Source organism: Eutrigla gurnardus, assembly GCF_963514095.1.
Source record: "Eutrigla gurnardus genome assembly, chromosome: 11".
NCBI lineage: Eukaryota > Metazoa > Chordata > Actinopteri > Perciformes > Triglidae > Eutrigla > Eutrigla gurnardus.
This window is the reverse complement of record NC_139925.1, coordinates 2588202-2616040: the sequence shown is the minus strand read 5'-3', so window position 1 is coordinate 2616040 and position 27839 is coordinate 2588202. Positions and strand designations below refer to the sequence as shown.

General features: G+C 44.2%; 1 protein-coding gene across 2 annotated transcripts in view; it reads left to right on the top strand.

The window, feature by feature from the left end:
• Positions 1–27839, top strand: part of stk32c (serine/threonine kinase 32C) — a 73859-nt gene that overhangs the window by 2486 nt on the left and 43534 nt on the right. The window contains exons 1-2 of one of the 2 annotated variants that reach the window (XM_084020956.1): positions 25–461; positions 22135–22190. In XM_084020956.1, coding sequence (XP_083877082.1) covers positions 380–461; positions 22135–22190 — 138 coding nt within the window. In that variant the 5' untranslated portion in view covers positions 25–379. Of the gene's footprint in view, positions 1–24; positions 462–22134; positions 22191–27839 lie in introns of those variants that run through there. The other variant, XM_084020957.1, reaches the window with a different exon arrangement.

Genomic DNA, 27839 nt, shown 5'->3' with positions numbered 1-27839 from the left:
TCTGCTGCCGACACACACACACAAGTCTCCGGGTTCTTGGCTGGCGAGGAAGGCGGCTCTACGGAAGCCCTGCTGAACACGACCAGCACCGAGCGGTTCTTCGACGAGACCAGCGAACCGAACCGTGTTTCTCCAGGGGGGGGGGACATGTACTCGGCCCTGGCTGCACTTCGTTTCGGCTGGTTTCTGTTTTTTTAAAGAGTCTTTTTTAAGTCCGGACAGCGTTAAATTGGAAGCCCGGATAATGGACACGTTGTTGGGTTGAGATGTTCGGTTAGCGGCGCTGTTTTTTTTTTTTTTTTTTTTTTTTTTAGCGCGTCCAGCAACACAGACCGACTAGTTTCTCCTCAAGTGGGCGAGGAATGCAACCGGAGCATCGATGTTTCACTGGGGCAAGTGGAAGAAGAGGATGGGCGCCAACAGTTCTTCAAAGAGACCCGTCTTCGACGAGAAGGAGGATGGTGAGCGACGAAGTTGTCCAAAGTTTCTGCTCGCGATTCAAATGTTGCTTCGACTGTTGCCGTTTGTTTGTGCTGCTGGATTTGAAACTACCGTAAACGACGAAGAAGAAGGGGGGAATGTTGCCTGCATTATTGTGGTTTAAACGTGTCGTACCGGTAGACAGCTATACGATGTACAAGATGCTAATAATGATGCCTTCACGTGCTGCTCGTAAACATCCCGCTTCCCCACTGAGTGAAATCGGAATTACGACAATGCCGCGTTCAAGTGGATTGTTGTGGGGACGAATTAAAAAAAAAAGTTTTGCACTTACCTGCATATTAAAAAAAATGCATTATGATTAAAGAATAAAATGTCATAGAAAGTAATCCAATCTAATAATAATCCATTTGTCAGATATAACTGGTCTATATCGAGTTACGTAGATTACAGATTAAATTTGCGTACATAAGAAACGCTAATACTTGTTGCACCGATGTGGCTTCTTTCATGGCCGATAACAATAATTACTAATATGGGAGAAAAAATGTCAAATTTAGAAGAACACAAACTAAAATTCCTTAAAGCGTGTGTTTAATAACCTTTTCAACATGATCTGAACACAAATAAGTGCAGGAAGCCAAAATAAATATAAATAAAATAGTTCCCCGAAGTTTTACAAAAAATTAAATCAAAGACTGAAAAATGAGCGATATCCATAACCATAAAAAAGCTGAATATCGGAGCCGATAATCCACTCCTAGTTAAAAATAAAGAATTCATCCCCAACTCGGGGAACTCGGTTATCAAAGTGATCTCCAAGGTTTACCACTCGTAATTATGAATTTGTGTGCAATTATTTCCGAGTCTGCAACTGGTATTTTCCATAATTCTGATGCCACGTGAAGTCTACATTTGTATTTTCATCACGAGCACTAAACGCCCACGTAACGTTCACTGACTGCAACTTGTTTTGCAAATAAAGACAGTGTGAAGGAAGAAAACCACCACGTTAATGCATGAATGAACTCTCTGGGTATTTGAAGACGGATAGTTAATTGCATAATTAAGACAAGATTAGTGTCAGGCGTGGAAACTAATGTTAATTCACGCCGTCCTGTCTGCGTGTGGAGAAATAAGCTTCTCTGAGTCCTTGTGATGCTGACAGACTGCAGAAATCCAGTGTTGCTCCGGAGCTATCATCAAAATGTGCTGGCTAAGTTACAGGCAAAACTTAAAAAAAAAAAAAAGAATTAGGTCATTTCACTGCAGGGACGTGGTCATATGGCCTCTCACTGTGTGCGTGTGTGTGTTTTGTACACATTCCTACATGTGAGGATAACCCAATTAAGGTTGTGGCTTTTAGTCAATAAGCCTTCAAGAAAAAAGTGTCTAATTCAGATTACTTTCAAAGGGAGCGGCCCAACAGCGTTCTCGCAGCAGCAGCCCGATCAAAGCGCCGCATCGGTTCATATATGAAGCTTTAGAGAGGGTTTCTGTTTCTGGAGCTGTTCGCTGTGATTAAAGACAGAAACCTTGAGGCGCGGAGCCGAAGCACCCTCAAGGCTGAGAGAGAGAGATTTCCATACCCTCACGATATGAGCCAGGTGCTCTGTTATGTATGACCTACAAAAAAGAAAAACCCCTCAACTCATAACAGCCGTACTTCAATTCCAATCTCCATCCGCCGTTTGTCAAGAGCCGCTGCAAGTTGACTCGTTAGCGTCCTCGTGGCCGTCACACCTGTCTGTTGTCACAATCATGTAATCATTGACGCATGGAAGCATGTAATCATGGTCACAGGGAAGCATGGGTGAATGGATGCATGGAAGCATGGATGCATGGAAGCATGGAAGCATGGAAGCATGGACGCATGGAAGCATGGACGCATGGAAGCATGGATGCATGAACGCATGGAAGCATAGATGCATGGACGCATGGAAGCATGGACGCACGGAAGCATGGATGCATGGAAGCATAGATGCATGGACGCATGGAAGCATAGATGCATGGACGCATGGAAGCATAGATGCATGGACGCATGGAAGCATGGACGCATGGAAGCATAGATGCATGGACGCATGGAAGCATGGACGCATGGAAGCATGGATGCATGGACGCATGGAAGCATAGATGCATGGACGCATGGAAGCATAGATGCATGGACGCATGGAAGCATAGATGCATGGACGCATGGAAGCATAGATGCATGGACGCATGGAAGCATAGATGCATGGACGCATGGAAGCATAGATGCATGGACGCATGGAAGCATGGACGCATGGAAGCATAGATGCATGGATGCATGGAAGCATGGATGCATGGACGCATGGAAGCATGGGTGAATGGATGCATGGAAGCATGGACGCATGGAAGCATAGATGCATGGAAGCATGGACGCATGGAAGCATGGATGCATAGATGCATGGAAGCATGGGTGAATGGATGCATTTCAAGATTCAAGATTATTTGTCACACACAGTAGGAACATAGTTCTGAGCAATGAATTTCGTATTTTGCAGTTTCCCTTCACACAGTGATCTCAAATAGAAAAATACGGTTTAAAGAATAAAGAATATAAATCGATACTAAAGGCTGAAGGTGTGAATGTATAGACATATGGCTGCACTCTGTTCTCTGCTGCTTTTAAAGAAGAGCTTTTCATGCAGCGGTGAAACTGCTGATTTATGCCAGGCTAAAGAATTCACGATATCATCCAAGATAATCATCAAACTATGCGTCAAACTCTTTTAAACATCCCCGAATCACTTTACAGTTTTGTTAAGTCATGCTCCATTTTTCACTTTCATAAGTTTCAGACAGAATTATTAAACTCGATAGCGAGACCCAGGAAAATACTCACATCATGAAAAAAATGTAACAACAAGCTGTCTGACGTAGTGCCGATAACGAGCAGCCGATCTTCCATCATTCAAGATAAACTTTACAGCTAAGTGTTAAAGTCATCTTAGTAGCTAACTAGCATTGGTAGCGACCTGTCAATCAGCACCTAAAGCATCCCCTGCTTTCTGGTCTGGTGGACTCTAAATGGACCATAATGTACTACAGTGTTTCCCCTAGAATTTTTTTCAGGCCTGGTGGTACCCACCGAAAAAACCCTAAACAGACGAGACGCGTGGGATGGTGTATTGGTGCAGTTGGATTAAGTCAGGTGGCACAGCAAGCAGTCTGCAATTCTGCAATTATTATATTTGCATTCAACATTTTTGTTCAACCAGAGTGTATTCAAGATCACAAGGAGAGAGTGACTTATTAAGGTGCTGGTTGATGGAAATGATCAGGGTCCAGAAAAATATGGCTGGAAAATGATGAGCATCACATTAATAGCTACAGATACTGTAAAACACTACAACGACATATGAGTGCATATATTGTCTTATTTTATCAAGTAAAATATAAGTTATAGGTTTACTCAACAGCAGTTAACTCAAAGTTCCACATCTTATCAAAAACAATCCTCCCCCCCGGGGAGGGGGGGCAAACGGGCTTTGGCCGGTTGTACATACGTCATCACGTCCTAATACTACACACACATATTATATTTCTCGACAACACTCGACCTGCATCAGCGCATGTGCGCACGAGCGGATCTGTGCGAGCAGACAGCGCGAGCGCAGCGGGTTTTGGACGGAGACACACAGCGGCATTTTTATTATGTAAAAATAAATAATAATGTAATGTAATAAAATAAATATTATGGACCCTATGGACCGGTTCCGCTCACACCACGAATCTGAAGAGTGCAACAGCTTATCAAAATACAGTGTCAACGTTCCGTGTTTTCAAAGTAGAAAGCGACATCGTGGTGGTTTAACGAGGCGGAACGGCATCAGAACAACATCAAGCGTGTAAAGGACACGAAGAAGAACGTAGCGGGAGCGCGCGGCGAGGATTGTTGCCGCCGCGCGTCTTGCGGAGCAAGTCTGCTGTGCTGCGCGGAGGCGCTCCTAATGTAAATGATTATTGATTTATGAATGAATTGATAGGTGGCTTATTTTTGGTATATTGATTTTTTTTTTGGCCTGGCGGCAGGTCTCCTTGGCCTGGCGAGCCGCCAGGCCTGTACAATGGTAGGGGAAACACTGCACTAAATGAACATCATGCTGGATTGAAGAAGACTTGAAACTAGAGATTGAGACCATAAACTCATGTTTACAATGTTTACTGAGATAATACATCAAGAGAGAAGTAGGACCATTTTCTCATAGACTTCTATACAACCAGAGAGGAGTCGCCCCCTGGTGGCCAGCAGAGAGAAGTAGGACCATTTTCTCATAGACTTCTATACAACCAGAGAGGAGTCGCCCCCTGGTGGCCAGCAGAGAGAAGTAGGACCATTTTCTCATAGACTTCTATACAACCAGAGAGGAGTCGCCCCCTGGTGGCCGGTAGAGAGAAGTAGGACCATTTTCTCATAGACTTCTATACAACCAGAGACGAGTGGCCCCCTGGTGGCCAGCAGAGAGAAGTAGGACCATTTTCTCATAGACTTCTATACAACCAGAGACGAGTCGCCCCCTCCTTACAAGCATTCAGTTTCTACAAACAATCTGAAACTGTCACCAGGCTCTCCGATCACATGACCCCCCCATATCACACGTTACTGCTCAGGCCCACTATGGAGGCCGTATGCTGTGGAAAAAGGCCAGTAGCTGCAGGCAGCATGAAGTTGAGCTGAATAAAGAGTGAAAGAAATCCAGAGTCTGTTACAGAGATGAAAGAACACGAACGCCTCAGTATTCACTGCAAGTAATCAGCCCTCTCTCTCACTCTTTCTCTCTCTCTCTGTCTATCTTTATCCTCAACCAAATCTGCTTTCATTGCCTCATACACTTATCCTTGACGGGAAGAGCCGCCACACACACACACACACACACACACACACACACACACACACACACACACACACACACACACACCTACACAGGGAGAATCCACGCTTATCATCCACAGAAGTGTAAATTTTCTTTTTGGCTGAAACGAAGACGATCAAACGCAGACAGCGATGCTCCGGTTCGATAGTAAACGACATCTTTCTTCTTCGTGGCTCTCAGTCTTAACGAGGACATCTGAGCTCGTGTTTAACTAAAAGCAGGAATCCGTGTCATCATGCCCCCCCCCCCCCCCCCCCCCCCCCCGAACGCCGTTCACAACAGGTGTCCTCGAGAATCAAGCGCTGATCGGAGTTCAGGTGAGGACTTGGAGAGGGGGAGGAGCTTAATGAGTTCATAGTTAAACTCAACACCTTGCAGAGTTGACGACTTCATTTCCACAACTGTCTGAAGAATTTTAAAGATGTAGACGTATCTAAGTCTTGTGATTATACTCCAACCGAGAGCCAATAATCCAACATGTTTCAGCATTTTTCAGCTTGATATTTACCCTTGAGAAAAAATGTCTTCAGCGAACAATGAAGTGACTCATCTTTTAGCATCGCAGTCGGTTTCAGAGACACAAAGCAGCTCGCGGTTCCTCATTATTCACTGAAGACGTGTTGTTAACAGTAAATCTGAGGGGTCGCCAGAGGAACGGGACAGAAGAAACAACTGCAGGATTGAAGAGACGGTTCACCCCAAAATAAAATATTTTCCTCCTACAAATATGGTCCTACTTCTCCCTGCTGGCCACCAGGGGGTGACTCCTCTCTGGTCGTATAGAAGTCTATTAGAAAATGGTCCTACTTCTCTGCTGGCCACCAGGGGGCGACTCCTCTCTGGTTGTATAGAAGTCTATTAGAAAACGTCCCTATTTCTCTCTGCTGGCCACCAGGGGGCGACTCCTCTCTGGTTGTATATCTCTGGCGGGGCTTACCTGCTGATTGACAGGTCCATTTACAGTCCAACAGACCAGAAAGAGACAGAACGTTGGCCATCTTGGATTTTTTTGCAACCAGTAGAAGGAAGTTACCATATTTGGACTGTGGAGGAGCGACGGGTGGATCTGGCAGAGCGGCACCCTAACTGGATCTGGATCCATGTGGATTCTGGTGTGAAGCTGCTAACAAAGTTAGCTTCATGATTCAAGGTTCAACTTTACAGCTAAGTGTTAAAATCATCATGACTTTAAAGTTATTCCTATTACGCACTATATCCATCCTCCTTCTGTTCTTTCACAATAAAAGCCCTCAACATAATTCACTCTTGATACAGTACACTTTTTTCTGTGGACATTTAAACGTGCTGATCAAAGCTCACATCTCACAGTTGGGCGTGATAATCCTGACAAACTGCCTGTTTGTCGTTTCACAGCCGACAATGTGACCGATAGTAGGACGCAGGTGTTACTAATAACTCTAATGATGGATCTGTTCATCCCGTCGTCCCAGAAAGCCACGAAGGCGTGACGGCATGCCGCCTCTGAAGCAGCCAAACGGTTTCCTTTTATTTCATGTGCATTTTCTACTGTGACGTGTGAACGCGTCCTCCGTGAAGAACAGTGATATTTTAAATGTAGACGCCGAACAAATCCTTTCCTCCACATCGAGAATCAACGCATTGTGTGCGTTTTTGTCCAGCTGGTCTACCGTGACCTTGTTGTGTGCAGGTGATGACAGTTGTAGCAGCTGAAACGGCTGAGCGTCTTCAAAGAGACGAGATCAGCATGACGCCGTCGATGCCCACAGAGAAGGGAGGTCGCCCTCGGTGTCGTGGTGTTAGAACGAGGTGTTAGAAAGAGGGGGGTAACTGAAGTGGAGGTGTGTCTCTGGATGAGTCATCAGTCGGAACATTAGAGGTGCGTACGCTAGAGATGTCTGAAGAGATGATTCTTTGAATTGGCCTTTTAATTGGCTGGGTCGGGGGAATCGTCTGTCCCTGCAGCAGAAATGTATCACCTGCTCCGTTACCGAGGCTTTGGAAGGAAGCTCATTTTGTTCTTTGGTGTTTTACATAAGTCTCAGGGTCCACTAGTGCCTCTACTGGATGTATGTGGTAGTGCTACATACTGGGAGTACGACTAGTCGGGGTCCACTAGTCGGAGTCCACGAGTCGGAGTCCACTAGTCGGAGTCCACGAGCCTGAGTCCACGAGCCCAAGTCCACCAGTCGGAGTCCACGAGCCTGAGTCCACGAGTCGGGGTCCACGAGCCTGAGTCCACGAGCCTGTGTCCACAGTGATACAGCGACACTCGTCATAGCTCACATGGTACGGCAGGTTTTGGACCAATCAGTAGGCCGACTCACGGCCGTGGTGAACTCGCGGTAAATATGACTTATTGTGAGACATAAGACAACTTTTATATGTGTAGCACATTTAGAAACAGCAGGAACCAAAGGGACTCGTCAGACCTGGACCGTTGGGGGTCAGATGAGACGAGTAGGCGGTTTTATTCCATATTCCATGAGATGGTAATGTCAAGTCAAACTATATTTGCATGTCACATTTAAAAACAACAGGAGGGACGAACAGACATAAATGAATCCTCCTTTGTCGTGGGAAATGAAAACAAGCATCTAATAAAGCGAGCAGCCGAGGTGTCGGCAGCCTCGCTGCAGCAGCTCTCAGGTCAGCTCAGTATTCCACTCTCGGGTCGCATGCTTTCTTTTCATGAGCAACCACATTGCTGCTTTGCTTTCAGCCCACATTCACTTCAATTCCCCCCGCTTTGATTACTGAACCAGATCCACCATACAAGAGGAGCGGCGGCGCTCTCGCTCGCCGGTTCCTGCGGGGAAACGCAAACGAAACCATAAGTCGCCCCCCCCCCCGGCAGCAAAACGAGGAGGATGAAGACTCGTGCTGCGAATCGCAAAGTCAACACAAGTCACTCGATAGACTGACGGATGTAAACTCTCTGTAATCCTGTTTGTTACGCTGTGTGTGTGTGTGTGTGTGTGTGTGTGTGTGTGTGTGTGTGTGTGTGTGTGTGTGTGTGTGTGTGTGTGTGTGAATTCAGCAGCCAACATTAGATCCCATGGAAACCAATTAAAGGCCGTTTCCAGATAATCTCAGCATTGTTTCTGAGTCTGTAGTTGAAAGTTTCAGGAGCAACAGTGTGACTTCTGGTTATTTAGCTCCAGTTAGTGAACCAAAGTTACAGAGGGGGATTATTGAGCGTTCTCTAAGCCCCCTCAGTTACTGTAGAGAGGATAAGCCACGCCCCCTTTCCTGTGGACCACTATGGGACCCTATTTACGGAAAAAGTAATATGATAGTCATGTTTTTTTGATCCCGTTTGAATTGTACCACAAATTACACATCATATTTGTCAATTTAAAAGCAAATTTTGCAAATCAAGAAATCTCTACAGTCCCTAGTTACAGTTGCTAAGCTTAGATCGGGGTCGGTCAAATCAATGATCTGTATATTGATTTGGAGTAGTAATGATTCCTTCAACATGATAAATAATCCACAACATGTGAACCAATCTGACGTCGTATAATCTCGATTACAACAGTAGGCAAAGTTTTAAGATTCTTCACGTCTGAGATTAGATTTTTTTTTGTAACGGAGAGAATGAGGTCAGAGGAAGGTGGCTCTGTTCTGGTTGGCCGGCCCTGTTTCTGCCGTCAGATTACCGACACCACGCCGCCGCCGAGCGTCTTCATGAGGACCTCGGCGGCCTCGTCTTCCAGAGGGGGGTTTGTCACGCTCGTTATGATTACAAGCAGCAAGAAACAAGGTTACTGGGGGAAATTGGGTTACGGCAGGAAATCCTCGCCGTTAATATCCGTGTTTACATGCAGCTGGTCAGTAATCTGATTTCTCGGGCAGGTCCTGTTTATTTAATATTTGTATTTATTTATTTTTTAATATACCTTCCTGATATTTCACTGGTCTGATGGTGTGTATGGTGGTTTATGTGACACTACTGCACCCACAGCTGTAATGTTATTCTCTCTCTCTCTATCAACCACACACACAGCGGGTCAATGGAGCGCTGGAGTAAAAGGGAATTTAAGCATTCAAATGATCGTTGATAGACCAGAGCCTTTTTGTGGCGGCAACGTTATTTAAGTGAGTGGAGGTAAACGACAGGGCCTCAATTTGTGTTGTTTCCGACAGCAAATATGAACCAAATCTTAAACCCCGACTATAAACTATAAGATTTTTAAGGCAACAAAAGAAGGAAACACTGAGTCTCCATCTTTCTGAGCTCATTTTCCTGTTCCACTATCGAGACGACCCCTGGTGGTGTCTGCTGGTCACTACAACACATCACATCAACACAGCATCATAGAGCAGGTATTACTAATACTCAACCTCAATTACTTTTAACAAAGTGCTTTGGATTTAATTATTTTGGACACTAGCTACACAAAGCAACGCTGTCCCCCATCTTAAACCCCGGGTTACTGTTAAGTGTACAAGTGACTCAATCCTTCACCCCAATTAGGGGAAACTTGAGTTTCTCATTTTTCCGTCACAATAAATATCTCAAACGAGTCCAGACAGCCGACAGCAGCCGGGTTACTTACGCACGTGTAAACAGCTCTGATTCACCGTCAGCCCATCCGTGTTCTCATCCTTGAGAAGCTCGACAGTGAACGGCCACTGAAATGTGACGCTATTAAACCTGACAGAGGCTGTCCAGCTGCCGGTTAAAAAAAACACTGTCAGACAAATAGATAGTAGCCCAAAAAGATGATAAACGGCAAACGGGGCTGTTGTGGAAATCTTAGCACGAGTTGATGATTCTTCTGGAAGATGAATAAAGCATCATCATAAAGCCTCGGTCCTTACTCGAGTATACGGTTTAATACGACAGCAGCAGAGGAACGTTTGGTACAGCGTGGTTGCGTAGACGCATTCACATTCACCAAATGCTGCCGGAGAGGTCGTGACCTCGGGTCTGATACAGGCAGCTGTCTCGGGGACTGAGGACCACCATCCGCTAAGAACAACAAAACAACCAAGAAAAGAAAACGTCTGTAGTCGTTATCATTACGTACATTCTAGAATGAATGACGTAGAATATATCATATCATATTTTTCTCCAGCAGGGGCGATGCTAGTCTATCATACAAAGCTGGTTAGAGTTGATTAAACACGGGACGATATCTACAGTAATTACGATTCACAATATTCTTATCCCGATAATCATCAAAATATGCTTTGAACTCTTATTGTCACCAAAACATTGTAGAACCACCTTACATTTTGTCGAGAAACTAACATTTGTATCGCGTAAGATAAGATGCAAATTTTTTTTCTTTTTATTTAACTCAAAAAACAATAAAATTATCATAAGGTCTCCCTGCATAGATAACGGATAAATAAATCAAATAAAGCATGTTTGTATCTTGTATTTTTCACTTCTCTGCCACGACAGTAAAATAGAAGTCTTTTCACTCGTGAAGATATTTGTGACGATTCCCGATAATAATAACTTCACCACGATCCGCGCTAAAATCCCGTATCGACCCCCCCATCCCTAGAGTGGATCGACGTTGTCGAGGTAACAACGGATGAGCGAAAAGCGTTTCCCTTAAATGAAGCCGTTCTTTCTTCGTGTCCCATCAGCATCAACACTTCTGTGTTTCATACGAGGAAAGGGTTGGAAGTGAAGGTGCATTATTTATCCTTCAGTGTATTTTTTTCATCTCTTGAGGGTCTGAAAATAAAAGATGGAAACTCAATACCTGAGTATAGAACCGTGTAGTATTTACGGTTTACCATCCTAGTCTTTGTTTTCTCTCAAAGACTGTGAGTGCTCCTCCTCTTCCTCCTGTCTCTGATGCACATTCACCTCCCACCACCTCCCACCCGGCTCTAAATAGATCCCTAATGCATCGCTCTGTGAACGGTGGGAAAGGTTACTATGGCGTTTTAACCCTGTAGCGGTGGGCCGCTTGTGTCACAGCCCACTGGTTTGTGACAAAAAGGTCCTACTGGAGATGCTTTCAGGACGGCGGCTCGGCTGCTGGGATACCGTTGTGGATTGTGAGAACGGGTTTAGAGCCACTGAGCATCTGTCTACATCACCGTTGGTGGCTACGCATGAGTGTGTACGGTGAAAACGGCATTTCACCCGTTTTCACAAGGACCCAGTGTAAAGCTGGTGTGTCCGACTCAATTAAAAAAACGAGTATAAAACAGGAAACATCAGACTACTGTACTCGTGGTAACAGAGAGAATTAACTTAATTTTTGAAGTAATTTCAAAAAACGTTTAGAATGAAAGAAATGGTACAAATGTTCTGGAAAACCTTGTGTTGTCCTGGAAAAATGACCTTGGCTGAGATTGAACTGAAAGGCCGTCGATGCTCGGGATCATGTTAACGTTCAAATGGTATTTTTATATTTTTTTATGTTATGTTGAGAAATGTAGCAGCAAAGTTCATTGAGTAAATGTGGGTAAAAGGAAAGTGCCTCAATTAGTTTTTTTCCGAAAGCAAAATTAACCAAATCTAACTTCCCGACGATAAACTATAAAACTTTTTAAGGCAACATTAGATGGAAACACTGAGTCTCCATTTTCCTGTTCCACTCTAGAGATACTGAACTCTGGTTGCGTCTTCTGGTCACTACAACACATCACATCAATGCAGCGTCATAGAGCAGTGTCTGGAGTGATGACGGGATTGATAATCATAAATACTCGAGCTGCCCAAGCCTGGATAGGAGCAACGGTTGCCAATGAGTGTTGTTGAGAGAGTCGGATAATAATGAGTGGGAAGCCGGGGTTAAAACAATAAACGGGAGCCGTCGGACTAATTAAGGATTTTTTATCTCATAAAATGTTTTGTATTAGCCTCATAAAAGACTCAACATTAACATTACTAACAGAAGTATATACAGTATATATATAAAAAATATAAATCAGACTTCCACTGACAGGAACATATGGTTTGATCCGTGTCTCTCTTACCAGCTCTATCATCAATCTCTCAGTATTGACATTTATACATTTTCTTTAGGCAAATGTATTTGCGTAGCATCGTTCATTCACGAGATCAAAGTGCTTCACAGAGGCAGATAAAAACAATCATAGCAAAGACATTGAAACGGAATAAAAACATTAAAAGAGCAATATAACAAAACAATAAAATAAGCAGGTGAAATATCTGAGGACTAAAATGATTAAAATAGGCTTTTTAAATGTGCGAGGAAGATCTGCTAAACGATAACGTTTTCAGCCCTGATTTTGAATGAGTGGTCCTCAGCTGTTTCTTGATCCTGATCCTGATCCTGAGTAAACCTGAGACCATCCAGAGCCTTGTAGACCAGGACTGGGTTTTAAGAATCATCGGGATTTACCCAAAAAATCCCCGATCACTAAAGACAAATGGCAGGTTTGTTGAACCTTAAACCTGCTGTTGGTTTTGCTTCGAACATATTTTTTTTTGTTGCTCAGTTGAAACGGAAATTATATTTCATACGAACTATCGTCTTTAATGAGTCTGTTTTTTCATTTTAATTCATGCGTAGCGGGGCTAACTTATGCTAATGTTAGCTCGTAGCATCCATGCTTCTTTGGCGTCGCCTGACCTCGGCGGCGAGCGACAGGTGAGTTCACCTCGAGTCCAGCACAACGCCGCCGCCGTGTTTTATTAATGAGCCTGAACATGACGGGGACGCGATGTGACGCCGCTCGCCCAGGAGTTGTGAATCACGGGGAATGAATTATGCCAACACACACACACACACACACACACACACACACACACACACACACACAAAGGCACACACACAAAGGCACACATTGCTATGGTAACCCCAGAAGTTTTCACACGGTCCAGATGATGTTTCTTTGTGACAGTGCTGCACTGCAGAATCACTCTCTGAAGTCCTCTATCTCTCTCTCTCTCTCTCCTCTCCCTCCTCTCTCTCTATCTCTCTCTCTCCCTCCTCTCTCTCTATCTCTCTCTATCTCTCTCTCTCCCCCCTCCTCGTCTTTGGATGTACAGCATGATTTCTTTTTGCACAGCGGTCTAATTTCACATCTCTCAGTTAAGGTGGATTTTTGGACATATTACAATCTTTCGAAGAGAAACAGTTTGGGATCAAATAATTTCGGGGACCCCTGCAGTAACTCTGCGGACCCCCTAGGGGTCCCGGACCCCCTGTTGAAGACGCATTAAAGCATGTGAAGCTGTCTCCGTCCCTTCAGCTCCGCTGAGTGATGGATGTTAAAAAATAAGCAGTTAGTCCGTTAATGGAGAAAAAGCATCTTCGGTTCAAACAGCCAATCAAACGTTGATAGTTGACATGCGTTCCCTGATCTATACCCTCCATCGATCCTCCAGCAGGCGGTTCAAGTTCATCCTCATTTGGTGAGTAACCTTAGCAACAAGGTGCGGTGAATGAATCACACGGCCCGCTGGTTGTTTTTTTGAGAAGAGGTTCATCACATTAGTGAGGCACACACACAGCCAGATCAAGCCTTAATGGCTGCTTTAATTTTCCAGCGGTGTGACTCCTTTGTGTCGTTGTAAACGCCGTCAGGCAGACGAAGATCAAAAACACACTCGGGTAAATAAATGCACGTACAAGGAGAGACTCGGAGACCCGTCACATGCCCTTTCCTGCACATTGCCCTATCTGTTGTCCAATTATAATCTGAAATCGTGAAGACAATGAGCTCTGTGGCACTCATGAATATTCATGAGGCTCTCTGCTTCAGAGAGAGAGGCCACAATTAGGCCGTATTAGTGCTCTAGTGTACGAGGAGATGATGATGGTGATGGCTGCTCGGTGATGATAGTGATTTAAGTAAACAGAGTCGTCTGACGTGGCCTTCAGCTCGCCGCAGAGCTTTCAAACGGAAGACGGCGAGCGTTTACTCTTTGTAACCAAACTAAATCATAGCAACACACAAACCGCTTGGGTAAACAACGCCAAGTTCAGTCAGTGTCATAAACAAGCAATGTTTCCTGGAAACGGAGCATCATATTGATGTATTATCTCAGTAAACATTGTAAACATGAGTTTATGGTCTCAATCTCTAGTTTCAAGTCTTCTTCAATCCAGCATGATGTTCATTTAGTACATTATGGTCCATTTAGAGTCCACCAGACCAGAAAGCAGGGGATGCTTTAGGGGGCGGGGCTTACCTGCTGATTGACAGGTCTCTACCAATGCTAGTTAGCTACTAAGATGACTTTAACACTTAGCTGTAACGTTGACCTTAAATCATGAAGCTAACTTTGTTAGCAGCTTCACACCAGAATCCACATGGATCCAGATCCAGTAAAGGTTCTGCTCTGCGTCTGTGGAAGGTCGATACTGAATAAACGCCGCTTCAGCTCGACTCGTAACGAGGCCGTCTGCTAACGCCAGATCAACCGTATTCTCTCTCTCCATCGCCATCCGGGGCGCTCACGAGGCCGATCAAAAGAACGCGCTTCACGATGAAAGAAGTCCAGATGAAGGCGGCCTGTGGAGCGTGTTGGATTTACAGCTGCAGAGTTGTACAGTAAGTCTCGATTGCATTCGATCGGGCGGCGAGTATCAAAGGCTGTGGCGTGTCCCACTGGCTGCTCCACTACTACAGGCCATGAGATGAGGCTTACTACTGCATGAAATATTCAGGGATCACGAGGGAGAGGAAGCTGCTGCACAGCACACTTCTTACTATGATCAGGGCTGGTACGGGTGCTGGAAATCCTTGAAAACACTTGAATTTTACTGTGGTGTTTTCAAGGTTTGGATTTAGACTAAAGGTCTTGAAATGTGTGTTGTATGTGATGACATCTATGATAGAACAGAGAAAAGAAGATCTCCATATTTGAGGGACTGAAAACAGCATTTTCTGACATTTCTTTATGAAAAATGACTTTTGATGATGAACAGATGATGAAAATAGTTGGTGATTATATTTCTGTGGATCTGTTAGTGGAATTAGTTTTCCTTTCATTTGTGGTCCTTCTGTAAAAAGCTGTCTCCAAACATCATGTTGGTTGTTTAGAGGACAATAACATCTCATTTAATGTGATGAACAAGTGACAGAATAAGTAGACTGAATACTGACCATTGGATTGATACAAATATGGAGTTTACCACAGCTGGAAGGGGCTGGAAAAGCATGGAAACGCACCTTGAAATGCTTGGAAAGTGCTTGAAATTGACTTTGGAGAAGGTGGAGGAACCCTGCTGTGGCACTTTGTGGTGTCGACATGCATGAGGAGGACTGATCCTCTGATCCGCTAAACTGCCGCCGCGAGAACCTGAGCAAAGTGCATCGCCCTCGTCATATCCTCCGCCGCCGCCATCGATGCCATAAAGCTGCCAAACGCACGGCGATGGCGGCGGCGTCTGTGTGCACTCTGTATGCAAATAGAAACCTGTCAGCAGAAATCTGAGGAATAGCTGGTACACGGGCCGATACAGAGGCAGACTGATGGGATTAGAAGCAGAGGCGTATTCTCAGAAGACAGGACAGGAAGGGATCGATGCTGGGAGATTTTTTGATCCAGGTCCAACGGACTCTTCCACACGGGGGGGGGGTCGAGCTCTAAATGGACCCTACATTAACGTCTCGGAGTTCACTTTGTGTTTGCTCCGTGGTCAAACTGCTTTACATTTAGAAAGGATCGTGTCCTATTTAAATATTCAAACATTTTTACGCTCCGGCGATATTTCAGCAGTCAAGACGGTCAGTTAGTCATTTTTTAAATCATAACGATTCGTCTGAAACTGAGCTTTCATCTCCATAAAGTTGGAGTCCTTTTTTCAAATGTCTTGTCTTTTATAGACAAACAAATGTTCTGAATGAATTCATTTCACCTGTAGGTAGAAGCTATACAGAGAAGCAGTTCTGTTTGATTGCCACGTGATGGGAGTCTACCTGTAGTGGAACAGGTGACTGATGGACCGCCTCGAAAGGTGCTGCAGGAGAGTAGCGACTTGGGAATTCTGGAAAGTATTTTACATCCGTGTTTTCTCGATTTTTAAGTTTTGACTTGGACAAACATAATCGTGTGAGTGACAGATTGAGGAATGGAAGGCGATGTTCCTGCAAGTAATTAATTTCAACATTTTGAATGTTAATGTCATGAATGAAGCTCTGAAACTTCCAGCAGCTCTATGTAGTAAGATAATTAGTCCCACGGAGGAGACATTTACAAACTACTTATTATCTCAGTAAACATTGTAAACATGAGTTTATGGTCTCAATCTCTAGTTTCAAGTCTTCTTCAATCCAGCATGATGTTCATTTAGTACATTATGGTCCAAAAGGCTTAAATCGAGGCCGTCGCCATGACTACGACCACTTGTTGTATCTGTGGTTCTCATACAGACACAATTCAAAACTGCAGGGATCTGCAACTCTTTCATAAGATGAATATAGTGTCAAAGTATGTATATGTTAATATATTTGAATGGAGCTTAAATAAAACAAAGTAAGCAGTTTTTATTGTCACTGTAAGTACCCAGACATAGTGATATAAATGGTGTGGCTTAGTAAAGGGATTCTAGTCAGGAAGGAGGTGTGAGACTCGTGGATGGAATAGTGAAGCACCGTTGTGTTAGGGGGAATCACAGAGATCAATGTGCTCTCTGCTGACATCACAGGTATTAGGTAGCATCAGTTTCATGGTGGTGGGACCGTATCATTGGTCCGACTTATTGATCAGGTGGTGATCGTCTTCCAGCTCCAGTCGCTGCTTGGTGGTGGTGTGATCTTCTGATGGAATGCGTCCATACTTAATCTGTTTGAAAATTCATTCTCTGTTCATTTTCTCTCATTCCTACAAATCAGAGGCAGTTCCCGTCGCCTAGCAACCAGGCGCGGTCGTGAAGATAAGAGCAGAGGTAGCTAACTGTTATCTGATTTAAAAACGTAGCCGGAGATCATGTTTTTATTTGATATCCTGACGGAGGACAATGCTTCATGGTGTTTTTATCAGGCGGAGAGAGTTTTATTCTGCTGCTGAGGATCCGCTCATAAACGCTGTGTTGATTTAAAACATCCAAGTCCAAACAAATCGGATATGAGGACGACCTCGTGGCGAAAGCGGGAGAATGATGCACTCTTTATTAAGTCACAGAATAAACGAGGCCGCGACATCAAACATTTCGGGACCCCGTCTCTGAACGCGTCGGCGTAAATAACATCGACTCCCGAGCATCTGTTCGTGGTGAATCACGGTATCTGAACCGCAGGTACTCCAACGAGTCAAACTCATAATTCATCAGCACCCCCCCCCCCCCCTTCACACCAGCCTCTTTGTGCCGGGAGACTCTGATGGTGATTAATAAAGAAACGTCTCATGAAAGTTGCATTATCTCAAGGCTTCATAATTTATGCCCAAATATGACTATGGGAACTTTGCAGCACACACTCTGAATTCCATATTAATTTCACCAATGAATTGGCGTTCTTTTGTGTTGTGCTCTTCCTGTCTGTTTGCCCCCCCCCCCAGCTGTTCCCATTATGCTGCCCATTACACTTCCTTCTCATCGATGAAGGATTGATATCCTGTCGACTAGACGTGGCACCATATGGGGCGATGCACGATATTAAAATGCAATAATCATCAAAATGTGCTTAAAAACGGCACTAAAACGCACTGGAATCACTTCTAATGTTTGGATTGTGTCACAGATTAGACACAAATCTTTTAACTGAACATTTTAGTGAAAAACAAATAATTGTTAATAAGATGATCATAATAAATCTCCTTGCATTATTAAATTTAAAAGAAATGATTTGGATTCTGTATTTTTTTAATCAGGCTCTATTTTCTTATAACAAGCGGCTTTTTCAAGCCTTGAAACAATTATCCAGATTTAGTTTGAGTCTCTAAAAGATTTCGTGTCGAGGAGAACGTCCGTCGGCCATTCAGGATATAATTAGAACGCTTAATGCATAATGTATTTTATTTTTGTCCTCCTCCTTCTCTGGCCTCCCCTTCCCCAACGCTCTCCTTTATCACCCACATTACATTGATTTTATGATTATTACCTCGGCCCGGGTCACACTGCCTGCCTGAGCGCCGGCTGGCGGCGTGCGTCCCGGCGCGTGGCGTCCACACCGACGCCGTTGATCTGCAGCTTCCAGCTACGTAGACAATGATTCATGTATTTTATGTTACTTCTATGTATTTTAGACAGAATGTGCACATTTCTAATTATTAACAAAAATATAGAAGTAAAAGCCTGTACTTCCTTAATTCATAGTGGTCTCTGCATTTTCCACAACACTGTCCAGCTAATATTTCAGAATAAAAGCCTCGTATGAACAGATGAAGGCTAGAAACAGGAAGTGTCTAAAACTAAACATTAAGGTGGTCTTTTAGCATCTTTTCTTCAACAAATATGAAGTCAATCAAGTCTTGAGTCCCATTCGGTCCATCGGAGGTCCATCGGAGGACCGAATGCGTCCCAGCATCTTCAAATGCAGCTCAGAAATGCGGCGCTTCATTTTCCGATTCGGAGGATTGAACTGACAGATCCTTCACGGCCCCAATTTATCCTGAGATTCACTGACGATTAGATTTGAATCAACGAGGCGTCTACGTGCGGATCAGAAGCAGAATGAACTCTCTCAGCCTGAAATCTACCATGAAGCATCTCTTTTATCAGGATATGAAATAAAAAGAACACAAATATGATCTCTGGCTCCGTTTTAATCAGACTCGCCACGTCGATAACCAGCTCATTAATGTCAGACAGACAGATGATCCAGGATTCTTTGTGACTGCACAACCGGTTCGGCTCCGCCCACAAAAAGACGGCATCCATGCAACAGGATGTGAAGCCGCCTGCTGCGTTTGAAGAAGCGTTGAGGATCGTTTGAGTGTTACGTCTCTTAGCGAGGGCTGAATGGTGCCTTTGGCTCAGTCCGAGGTTTTTAAGTGCATGAACACGCCTCCGCTGGCCGCCTCGACCCGGGCTTTGTGCCAGTATGGGCTTCCACGGCGGGAGCCGGTCGCCCATCGAGGGCCCCCGCGGAGCCGACTCAGCGTATCGTCCTGGCGTGTCAGCAGTTTCCGTGGCGGCAGATCGGATTCACCCACGCTCTGAAACCTGAGAGCCGGCGATGGAGCCGATGTGGTGGCTGCAGCTAAACCACAAAGGTGCCGGTTTCACCGCATGACGGTGAAGCGTCGCAAACTACAAATACCATCAGAAACTTGGATGTATTTATACAACGGAACCCTCATTCGACAATGTGGGATTAAATCACGATTCTCCAATTATACCAGATAATTATACAAATGTACTCCTTATTGCACGTCTTATTGACACAAATGATTTTTTGCAAAAGTTATAGATGACAAAGTAAAATAGTGTATATGATAAAATAAAAACAAATTAATTGTGAAAATTCCTACTCGTGACGATATTCACAATTAGCCCATTATTGGAAATTCACTGCTATCGACTTATTTTGGGTCAATTTCTCATAGACTTCTATACAACCAGAGAGGAGTCGCCCCCTGGTGGCCAGCAGAGAGAAGTAGGACCATTTTCTCATAGACTTCTATACAACCAGAGAGGAGTCGCCCCCTGGTGGCCAGCAGAGCGAAGTAGGACCATTTTCTCATAGACTTCTATACAACCAGAGAGGAGTCGCCCCCTGGTGGCCAGCAGAGAGAGTGCAGGTTTAAGGCACTTCAGCCTTGGCTTCACTTTTCAGAAGCTGCCTCGGCTGTAATTATCCCTTTAGAATGGAACAAAGCCCACATTTCTGGATGTAAAGAGCAGCTAGTTTCTTTTTTCTCTCCCCTGATGACTCAGACTTGGAGGAAGCGCCGTGATGCGATCGATGACTTCCAAATAAGAAAACGTTAAAGTGGATGGTTAATTTCTTGGCTTTCTGTCAAAGTAATTTACTTTTCTTGGGTTTCTATTTTTGAATCTTTTGAATATTTTTGAGTCTTTGTGAGCCGTATTGAAACACGTGTAAAGGACCAAACTCACCTCATCGGGATGTTATATGAATAATATACACATAATAATAATATATAATATCACATAAGTGAACTAGTGATGTTTTTTATGTTTTAGTATGTGTTGATGCTGCTTTAATTTTTTTGGCAATCCTGCTGCATAATATATTCCATATTTACATTTCCTCTCCTCAGATTTGAAGATATTTCATAATAACATAATAATATATATTTATTTATTTGACATTCTGACAAATTCACTTGTAAACGTGTAAATGTAACACCTTTCATAACAAAACATCATAACCAATCAACACCACAGATATTCAAACAGAATTAATAAATCTCATAACAAATTTGGAATAATATAATTAATAATAATAAAATGCTAAAAAGTCCTAAAATGTAAAAAAAAAAAAGTATGGGAAATATTGAATATCAGTAAAGGTGATGATAAAAAATACAAACAAAACTGGAATTTGATCAAAAACATTTTTATAAAATATGTTTTATATCTTTATATAAACGTCTTCAGTGTATTTGATTAAATGAATTTGGTGGTCTGGAAGGCTGATGGTCCCGCGTGTGTAAACTGTCATTTTACACATCGATTTCTGTAAACTGCTTGTTGATTTGACTGGAAAGCAAAACGAGTCAGACTTCAGCTCATTAGTTTTATTATCAGCAGCACCTTTAATGTTTCGCTGCTGCTGATTCGGCACACAAACCCGCCGCTGGTCTTTCCTCACCTGAAAGAGGAACCCTGAACGCACCGTGCTGTGTAAACTATTTTCTTCATGTTTTATCTTCATCTTTAGGTATTTTTTTTGCGTCACCGCGTTGTGCCACCATGTGGCGGCTTCGTGTGGCGGCGCCACTGTGTGGCGTCAGAGTGTGGCAGCGTCAGAGTGTGGCAGCGTCAGAGTGTGGCGTCACCGTGTGGCGTCACCGTGTGGGTTCAGTGATGCTGTATGAGCGGATTAGCCGTGTACAGAAAGCGTGAGCGGGGAGAATCCTTCGCCAGATTATCTTCCACACAAAAAAAAACACACAGAGCCACACCTAGCGTCTGTATGATCTAGGAGCCACAAAGCACCATGGGGGTTTTATACTTTACCTCCTCGGTCAGCATGGCGGCGGGTCGGGCCCCCCGGAGGAGCCCAGCGTGTGGCGCCGTCTCTCATGATGGCGTCTTGTTCACGCCGACGGGAGGCCGGGCGGATCAGGACGCCGGCTTCACAAGCTGAGTGACTTTTAAAGGAGGAGCAGCGTGAGCCTGCTGTGCTCACATCTGCCTGCAGCACTGCACACACACACACACACACACACACACACACACACACACCAGGCTGTGCCCACGCAGCCGTACGTGCAGCACATAGTAACATGCTGACTGATTTCTCCGGCTTGAATCGGAACAAATGCACCCAAAAAATCCTTCACAATAAAAGTCTGAACCTTTCACAAAATATGAGAAAACACAGAACCGGCACGACAGTTTGTATCATCTTAAACCTGCAGGTTTTAATTTTTATAGCCTAATCAGAATGATGTTGACGTCTGTTTGTTGCAAATAAATGAAACCCTCGAAACTATAACAAGTCGATTATAGTGTGTCTGTGTGTGTGTGTGTGTGTGTGTGTGTGTGTGTCTGTGTGTGTGTGTGTCTGTTTGTGTGTGTGTGTGTGTGTGTGCGTCATAGACTTCAGCCACTTATTGATTGCAGAGGATTTGCAACGAACCATTAAGTGTGATGACATTAGTTAACTCCCATTACTCCCATGAAAGTGAAGCTGGCGAGTAAACGCTCACCGATCACATGACGGAGGCGCTTACAGTCGTAAGTCCTTTATTCTATATTTATGTCTCATGTTTTGCTCTCTTTCTTCTTCACAGTGAACTTCGATCACTTCCAGATATTACGGGCCATCGGCAAAGGCAGCTTTGGAAAGGTAACCTCCATATTTATTCATTTATTTGTGTGTGTTCTGCACCTTCAGTTCCTCGGTCTTTATCTTTGCTTGAGAATCAGAGAAGGTCGGGCAACGCGGCTACGAGAGATTACGCTGAGATCAGAGCGTATCAGAGTATCAGAGATAGTATATATATATATATATATATATATATATATATATATATATATATATATATATATATATATATATAGCTTATGTGATTCTTTCTTTAAAGTCACTTGGAGGAGAGCAGTTTACTTTCCAGTTCAGGCACTTCTGCATTTAATTACAGAGCGGCATGAAGCTGCATCTGTTGTCATGCTCACAGGTGTGTGTGTGTGTGTGTGTGTGTGTGTGTGTGTGTGTGTGTGTGTGTGTGTGTGTGTGTGTGTGTGTGTGTGTGTGTGTGTGTGTGTGTGTGTGTGTGTGTGTGTGTGTGTGTGTGTGTGTGTGTGTGTGTGTGCAACCGAATTAGAACCGGTCTTTTCAAGCTTGATATCGTCACCGGTGGCCTTTTGTTGAAAAAACAGATATTTCAGATCAGCTTTTGGACCATTTTGTGTCCCAATTGTCTTCAGTAATTCAATTAGGGTGTGTGTGTGTGTGTGTGTGTGTGTGTGTGTGTGTTTGTGTTCGACTCCAGAGATCGGAACAGTTTATCTTCGTTTTGAATCCCAAACATCACGACTAATATTTGTTCATTATACTCGTGTCTGCATATTCTTTTTTCTCTCCAGAAACGCGTCCCGCTGTTAGATGGAAAGTCGTTGCTCAATCCCGCATACATTACCATGTGAAATTATGTTAATTTCCTTTCCCCTCTTACTGCTTTGTTCCCTCGAGCTGCTTCCCTTACGATACTGAAGGGAATCTGCAGTAAGCCGTGGAAGTACACCGCATGCAGCTCTAGCCTCAGAGACCGAAGCAGGCCAACCCTTTTTTATTTTTTTGCACACTAGATTATTTATACTACATTTTGAATACATGGAAATAAATGTTCATTCATGGTTTTAAAGAGCTTGAATTAAGCTGCTCTCCTGGCGAAGATAGATGCCCCCCGTAGGCTCGGGTGGTGTTTCCGACATAAATCCAGACGCTGCTCTTTCTATGACGCTGCATTGATGTGATGTGTTGTAGTAACCAGCAGACGCCACCAGAGGTCAGTTTCTCTAGAGCGTAACAGGCAACTGAGCTCAGAGAGACTCAGTGTTTCCATCGTTCGTTGCCTTAAAAAAGCTGTTTGTAGTTGTAGTTAATTTTGCTTTTGAAAAAGAGGCCAAGTTGACGTTGACGCCTTAGGTTTACCTCTCGTTAACGGTCATCACGACGCCGTCATGTATACACACCATCGCACATTTTGGATTTTTGGGGGGATTTGAACCAAAACGTGACCAACGTAACCCTGAGATGTTTCCAGAAATTCAAAACGTCCCACAAAATTCACCTAAAACAAGAGTGCGTGTTTCTCCCTGAATCGTAATAAAGCAGCTAACTTACATCGTGAGTCAACGAAGCAGTTAAAGTTCTATCCATCCAGTTTCAATGTTTCACGTTGCAAATATCTTTTATTTTATTCTCTGTTGGCTTTGCAGAAGTTAATTGGCTGACAATTAGCCGATAGTCGTTCTAAATAGTTTGACAGCCGATCAGAAGGCGCATCGATACAGAATTTAAACATTTTTAATCGTGGCTTGTTTCCGCTTTTCAAACCTGCTTTTTGCTGTGAGATCCCTGTGCGTCCTGTCTGAACAGCTGAATTAAATACCACATGAAAGACCTAAGTGAACCTTTAGACCCTCGGACATAAACACGTCCTGGATGTTTTCATAGGACACCGTTTTCCTGTTTTGGGGCGTCTCGTCCTCCAAAAAGCGTGGCGTTCTGGTGATGTTGGAACATGTTTTTTGCCTCGGTGGGCCAGATGCTCAGAGAGACGTCCAGATGAAGCTCGTCCTCGTCGGAGGTCGTTTCCGTTCCTGCTGTTTCTGAATACTTAACTCCACACTGAACCCCACGGGGATGTTTGGATAAACAAATACGACAGAAATCACAAGATCAGTGCATGATGTTGATATTCTACTATTATTTACTTGATTACATTCGATTTATAATTGTATAAAATAAACCTTTAAACCATAAAAACATGCAAAGACACGGGAACGTGTTTGTGAGAGTTAAGAATCAGATGTGTGTACCTCTTTACTCTGCAGTGAAACATGATCTGTGTGTGTGTGTGTGTGTGTGTGTGTGTGTGTGTGTGTGTGTGTGTGTGTGTGTGTGTGTGTGTGTGTGTGTGTGTGTGTGTGTGTGTGTGTGTGTGTGTGTGTGTGTGTGTGTGTGTGTTGCTGGTTCTCCTCTCTGTTACAGGATGACGATGTTCACTCCTAACGGGAAGCTAATTTATTAACGAGGTGCTGCTGCATCCCAAAGTAGGGGTCGACTGATTATCTGCAGCGATATACATAGTCCTCTATCTAGTCCTCTACCTAGTCCTCTACATAGTCCTCTATCTAGTCCTCTATCTAGTCCTCTATCTAGTCCTCTACATAGTCCTCTATCTAGTCCTCTATCTAGTCCTCTACATAGTCCCCTATCTAGTCCTCTATCTAGTCCTCTACATAGTCCTCTATCTAGTCCCCTACATAGTCCCCTATCTAGTCCTCTATCTAGTCCTCTACATAGTCCCCTATCTAGTCCCCTATCTAGTCCTCTATCTAGTCCTCTACATAGTCCTCTATCTAGTCCCCTACATAGTCCTCTATCTAGTCCTCTACATAGTCCCCTATCTAGTCCTCTATCTAGTCCCCTATCTAGTCCTCTATCTAGTCCCCTATCTAGTCCTCTATCTAGTCCTCTACATAGTCCTCTATCTAGTCCCCTACATAGTCCCCTATCTAGTCCTCTATCTAGTCCTCTACATAGTCCCCTATCTAGTCCCCTATCTAGTCCCCTATCTAGTCCTCTATCTAGTCCTCTACATAGTCCCTCTATCTAGTCCCCTACATAGTCCCCTATCTAGTCCTCTATCTAGTCCTCTACATAGTCCCCTATCTAGTCCTCTATCTAGTCCCCTATCTAGTCCTCTATCTAGTCCCCTACCTAGTCCTCTATCTAGTCCTCTATCTAGTCCTCTACCTAGTCCTCTATCTAGTCCTCTACATAGTCCCCTATCTAGTCCTCTATCTAGTCCTCTACATAGTCCCTCTATCTAGTCCCCTACATAGTCCCCTATCTAGTCCTCTATCTAGTCCTCTACATAGTCCCCTATCTAGTCCCCTATCTAGTCCTCTATCTAGTCCTCTACATAGTCCTCTATCTAGTCCCCTACATAGTCCTCTATCTAGTCCTCTACATAGTCCCCTATCTAGTCCTCTATCTAGTCCTCTACATAGTCCTCTATCTAGTCCCCTACATAGTCCCCTATCTAGTCCTCTATCTAGTCCTCTACATAGTCCCCCTATCTAGTCCCCTATCTAGTCCTCTATCTAGTCCTCTACATAGTCCTCTATCTAGGTCCCCTACAATAGTCCTCTATCTAGTCCTCTACATAGTCCCCTATCTAGTCCTCTATCTAGTCCCCTATCTAGTCCTCTATCTAGTCCCCTATCTAGTCCTCTATCTAGTCCTCTACATAGTCCTCTATCTAGTCCCCTACATAGTCCCCTATCTAGTCCTCTATCTAGTCCTCTACATAGTCCCCTATCTAGTCCCCTATCTAGTCCCCTATCTAGTCCTCTATCTAGTCCCCCTACATAGTCCCCTATCTAGTCCTCTATCTAGTCCTCTACATAGTCCCCTATCTAGTCCTCTATCTAGTCCCCTATCTAGTCCTCTATCTAGTCCCCTACCTAGTCCTCTATCTAGTCCTCTATCTAGTCCTCTACCTAGTCCTCTATCTAGTCCTCTACATAGTCCCCTATCTAGTCCTCTATCTAGTCCTCTACATAGTCCTCTATCTAGTCCCCCTACATAGTCCCCTATCTAGTCCTCTATCTAGTCCTCTACATAGTCCCCTATCTAGTCCCCCTATCTAGTCCTCTACATAGTCCTCTATCTAGTCCCCTACATAGTCCTCTATCTAGTCCCTCTACATAGTCCCCTATCTAGGTCCTCTATCTAGTCCCCTATCTAGTCCTCTATCTAGTCCCCTATCTAGTCCTCTATCTAGTCCTCTACATAGTCCCTCTATCTAGTCCCCTACATAGTCCCCTATCTAGTCCTCTATCTAGTCCTCTACATAGTCCCCTATCTAGTCCCCTATCTAGTCCCCTATCTAGTCCTCTATCTAGTCCTCTACATAGTCCTCTATCTAGTCCCCTACATAGTCCCCTATCTAGTCCTCTATCTAGTCCTCTACATAGTCCCCCTATCTAGTCCTCTATCTAGTCCCCTATCTAGTCCTCTATCTAGTCCCCTACATAGTCCCCTATCTAGTCCTCTATCTAGTCCTCTACATAGTCCCCTATCTAGTCCTCTATCTAGTCCCCTATCTAGTCCTCTATCTAGTCCTCTACATAGTCCCCCTATCTAGTCCTCTATCTAGTCCTCTACGTAGTCCTCTATCTAGTCCTCTATCTAGTCCTCTATCTAGGTCCTCTATCTAGTCCTCTACATAGCCCCCTGTATAGTCCTCTATCTAGTCCTCTATCTAGTCCTCTACAGAGCCCCCTGTATAGTCCTCTATCTAGTCCCTCTATCTAGGTCCTCTACATAGTCTCCTATCTAGTCCCCTATCTAGTCCTCTACATAGTCCCCCTATCTAGTCCTCTATCTAGTCCTCTATCTAGTCCTCTACATAGTCTCCTATCTAGTCCTCTATCTAGTCCTCTATCTAGTCCTCTACCTAGTCCTCTATCTAGTCCTCTATCTAGTCCTCTACATAGTCCCCTATCTAGTCCTCTATCTAGTCCTCTATCTATTCCTCTACATAGTCCCCTATCTAGTCCTCTATCTAGTCCTCTATCTAGTCCTCTACATAGTCCCCTATCTAGTCCTCTATCTAGTCCTCTACATAGTCCCCTATATAGTCCTCTATCTAGTCCTCTATCTAGTCCTCTATCTAGTCCCCTACATAGTCCCCTATCTAGTCCTCTATCTAGTCCTCTATCTAGTTCCTCTACATAGTCCCCTATCTAGTCCTCTATCTAGTCCTCTATCTAGTCCTCTACATAGTCTCCTATCTAGTCCTCTATCTAGTCCTCTATCTAGTCCTCTACCTAGTCCTCTATCTAGTCCTCTATCTAGTCCCTCTACAGAGTCCCCTGTATAGGGAGGGAAGAATGAATGACTATATTTTGACCTACAATGAACTCGTGAGATTGTTGCCATCAGACCAGACTGCAGTTGCTCTGATTGCTGTTTGGAGAGTTGCCCCTCCAGCTTCCTCTTGCCCCCCCCCCCCCCCCCCCCCCCCCCAGTATACAAGTGCTCTCGTTTTTTGATTTGCTTTCCCTGAAATCAAACCTGTCTGAAGTCTGTGGTCCGGACCGGAACCACCAGAGCCTGATGGCCCGTCGTAAAAGAAATCAGGAATCTGTCCTCTCCTCCCTCTCTCTCCCTCTCTCTCTCTCCCTGTCTCCCTCTCTCTCTCTCTCTCTCTCTCTCTCTCTCTCTCTCTCTCTCTCTCTCTCTCTCTCCCTCTCTCCC